Here is a 2598-nt window from a genome sequence, read left to right on the forward strand (position 1 = left end):
CCTGGGCGGCCGGGCTGAAGGCGTAGGGCTCCTGTGGCTGCGGGGGAGAGACCCGAGGGGGACGCTCAGACCACACAGGAAGGAAGGGCGGGTGCATTTCTGGGGTGCAGGATGGACTCTCCCAGCCCAGGCCCAGCACCGAGGGCACGTGGCACTGCAGCTGCACCAGCCACCTTCCCATGCACGCTCGCTCATCCCAGAGCCCCCCTGCCCGGCAGGGTGAGGGCTCCCGGGGCTCACCCGGGTGCCGTGGTCGTTGTGGTTCCTCATGAAGGGGTAGAAGGCGCCCAGCTGTGTCCAGCGCACGCACAGCTCCTCGGACGTGTCGCCCGCGAAGCCGCAGATGTCGGCACCCACCAGCGGCACCCCGAACAGGTTGAAGAGCAGCACCTCTGTGGAGGGGGCACAGCGGGCGCTGAGGTGCTGGGGGGACAGAGCCTGTGGAGAAGCCCCCGGCTGCAGGGGCAGCACAGGAGGGAAGCAGGGCTGGATGTGCCCCAAGTGCCCCACAGCCTACCTGGTATGGAGTAGTAGAGCTGCTCCCAGTTGCTGCCGACGTCCCCTGTCCAGTGCCCGGCGTAGCGCCCGTGCCCAGCGAACGTGGAGCGCGAGATGACGAAGGGGCGCTTGCCCCGGACCCTCAGCAGTGCACTGAGGGCAGAGCGGGGTCTGCTCAGCACCGCCCAGACAGGGAAGGGGCTCAGCAGCTCCCACGGCACACTGTTTGTTACACACCAAACCCTCCCTCCCCGCTCAGTGCCTTCCCTGTGCCCACACTGCCCACGCTGGGGCTCTCTGCCAGCTCTGGCATCCCCTGGGATGTGCAGGAGCCCAGCAGGAGCCCCAGGCTTACTTGTGGGAGGCGATGGCCTCGGTGAGCCCGTACAGGCTGTGCAGGTTGTAGTGGGAGGACAGGAACTGCTGGCTGGAGGCACAGATGGTCCCGGCCCGCAGGCGCCCCCCGAACACGCCTGCACCAGGCGGGCGGGGGCAAGGGCGAGGTCAGAGCCCACCCAGCTGGGACCGGAGCGTCCTCCGGGATCCTCCCAGCGTCCCCACGGCCCCGGGAAGGGCTGGAACCCACTCCCATACCTGGCACGTAGGGGGGCTGCTCCAGGTTGTTTTGGGGGCAGCCATCCTGGGAGCCCTCCACGAAGTTCGACGGCTCATTCATGTCCTGGGGAGGGAAAGGACGGGATGCCCTCCCTGCCACACTGGGGCCCAGCGGAGGTGCAGGGAGGGAGCCAGGGAGCCATAGCCAGCAGCTCTGCCAGGGCCACTCACAAGCCACATGCCATCAAAGGGCACTTGGTCGTGGAAGTCCTTCACCATGTCATGCCACCACTCGTGAGTCTCCGGATTGGTGAAGTCCGGGAAGACGGTTGGGCCTGGCCAGACCTGCGGGAGGGAGGCAGCAGTGGGCAGAGCCCTCCACCCCACATACCACCCTGCCTTCCATCACAGCCACCCCCTGAGCATTTCCCTCTGGCCCTTGGGGTCCTGCTCCCATGGCCCTGCTCGACCCCCCTCCCGCAGGGCTCAGGCTGCTCCCACACACACCTTCCCGACCAGGGGCTGTCCTGTGGCATTTCGGATGAACACCCCTCTTTTCAGTCCCTCGTCGTAGGGCTTGTAGGTGCCAGGGGGTCCCGAGCTGCTGATCCCAGCATCCTGGCAGGGCACAGAGCCAGGGTTTCACCAGCAAGGGCAGGGAAGGGCCGGCCCTGCCTTCCACAGAGGAAGCTCCATCACTGCCCTTGGGGCAGCTGCAGCCCCAGTGCTGGCCCACCCGTGTGGGTGTCACTCACCACGATCATGATGTACCTCAGCCCGCAGCGGTGGAAGTCCTGCACCATCTCCGGGTAGTCCTTAAAGCTTTTCTTGTTGAAGGTGAAATCCCTCTTGGCATCTGCGTAATCCAGGTCATTCCACTGCACATCCTGTGAATGGTGACACGGGTGGAGCAGGGACTCCTGCACAGTGCCATGGGACCCCCGCCCACAGGGGCTCCCATTAACTCCCCTATGGCCACTGTTGGACAGAGGCTCCAGGGACTAGCCCAGACCTACCAGGGGGAAGCGGGCTGCTGTCATGTTGGCCACAACCTGCCGGGTGATGTCGGTGGAGGAGTAGCCCCAGCGGCAGAGGTGGAAGCCCAGGCCCCAGTACGGGGGCATGAAGGGGAACCCTGGAAGCCGGAGGGTGGGTGCTGGCAGGGATGGCCCAGCATCACGCTGCCCCACAGCCCCACTCTGCCACACCAGCTCTGCCACACTGCTCACAGCACCCACACCCCCGCTCATGGCTCGCCCGTACCGACGACATCCAGGTACTGCCGCACCACACTCTTGGGGTCGGGGCCCAGGAAGATGTAGAAGTCCAGGATCCCGCCCGTCGTGCGCCAGGTCAGGGCCGGGCTGGGCTGCAGGAGCACGTCTGGGGAAGCACAAGTGCCAGAGGAAGAAGCAGCTGAGGACAGAGATGGGGCTGAGCCCTCGCCCCGGCACCTCCACGGGACTCACCCATCGCGTTGCTGTTCAGCAGAAAGACCCCATGGGCTGAACCGTCGTCCTCCATCACCAGGTAGAAAGGGTGGGA

General features: G+C 66.0%; 1 protein-coding gene across 1 annotated transcript in view; it reads right to left on the reverse strand.

The window, feature by feature from the left end:
• The window catches only part of GAA (glucosidase alpha, acid), a gene marked incomplete at its 5' end in the record, with an annotated part of 5010 nt that extends 2418 nt beyond the window's left edge, over nt 1–2592 (reverse strand). Inside the window, 11 exons of the mRNA XM_029960120.1 lie at nt 8–37; nt 241–392; nt 518–651; nt 854–971; nt 1093–1177; nt 1285–1398; nt 1561–1671; nt 1809–1940; nt 2070–2188; nt 2317–2436; nt 2523–2592. Coding sequence (XP_029815980.1) covers nt 8–37; nt 241–392; nt 518–651; nt 854–971; nt 1093–1177; nt 1285–1398; nt 1561–1671; nt 1809–1940; nt 2070–2188; nt 2317–2436; nt 2523–2592 — 1185 coding nt within the window. The remainder of the gene's footprint in view (nt 1–7; nt 38–240; nt 393–517; nt 652–853; nt 972–1092; nt 1178–1284; nt 1399–1560; nt 1672–1808; nt 1941–2069; nt 2189–2316; nt 2437–2522) is intronic.
• Between the last annotated feature and the right edge of the window lie 6 nt (nt 2593–2598).

This window comes from Manacus vitellinus, unplaced genomic scaffold, assembly GCF_001715985.3.
Source record: "Manacus vitellinus isolate BGI_N305 unplaced genomic scaffold, ASM171598v3 scaffold_24_pilon, whole genome shotgun sequence".
NCBI classification, from domain to species: domain Eukaryota; kingdom Metazoa; phylum Chordata; class Aves; order Passeriformes; family Pipridae; genus Manacus; species Manacus vitellinus.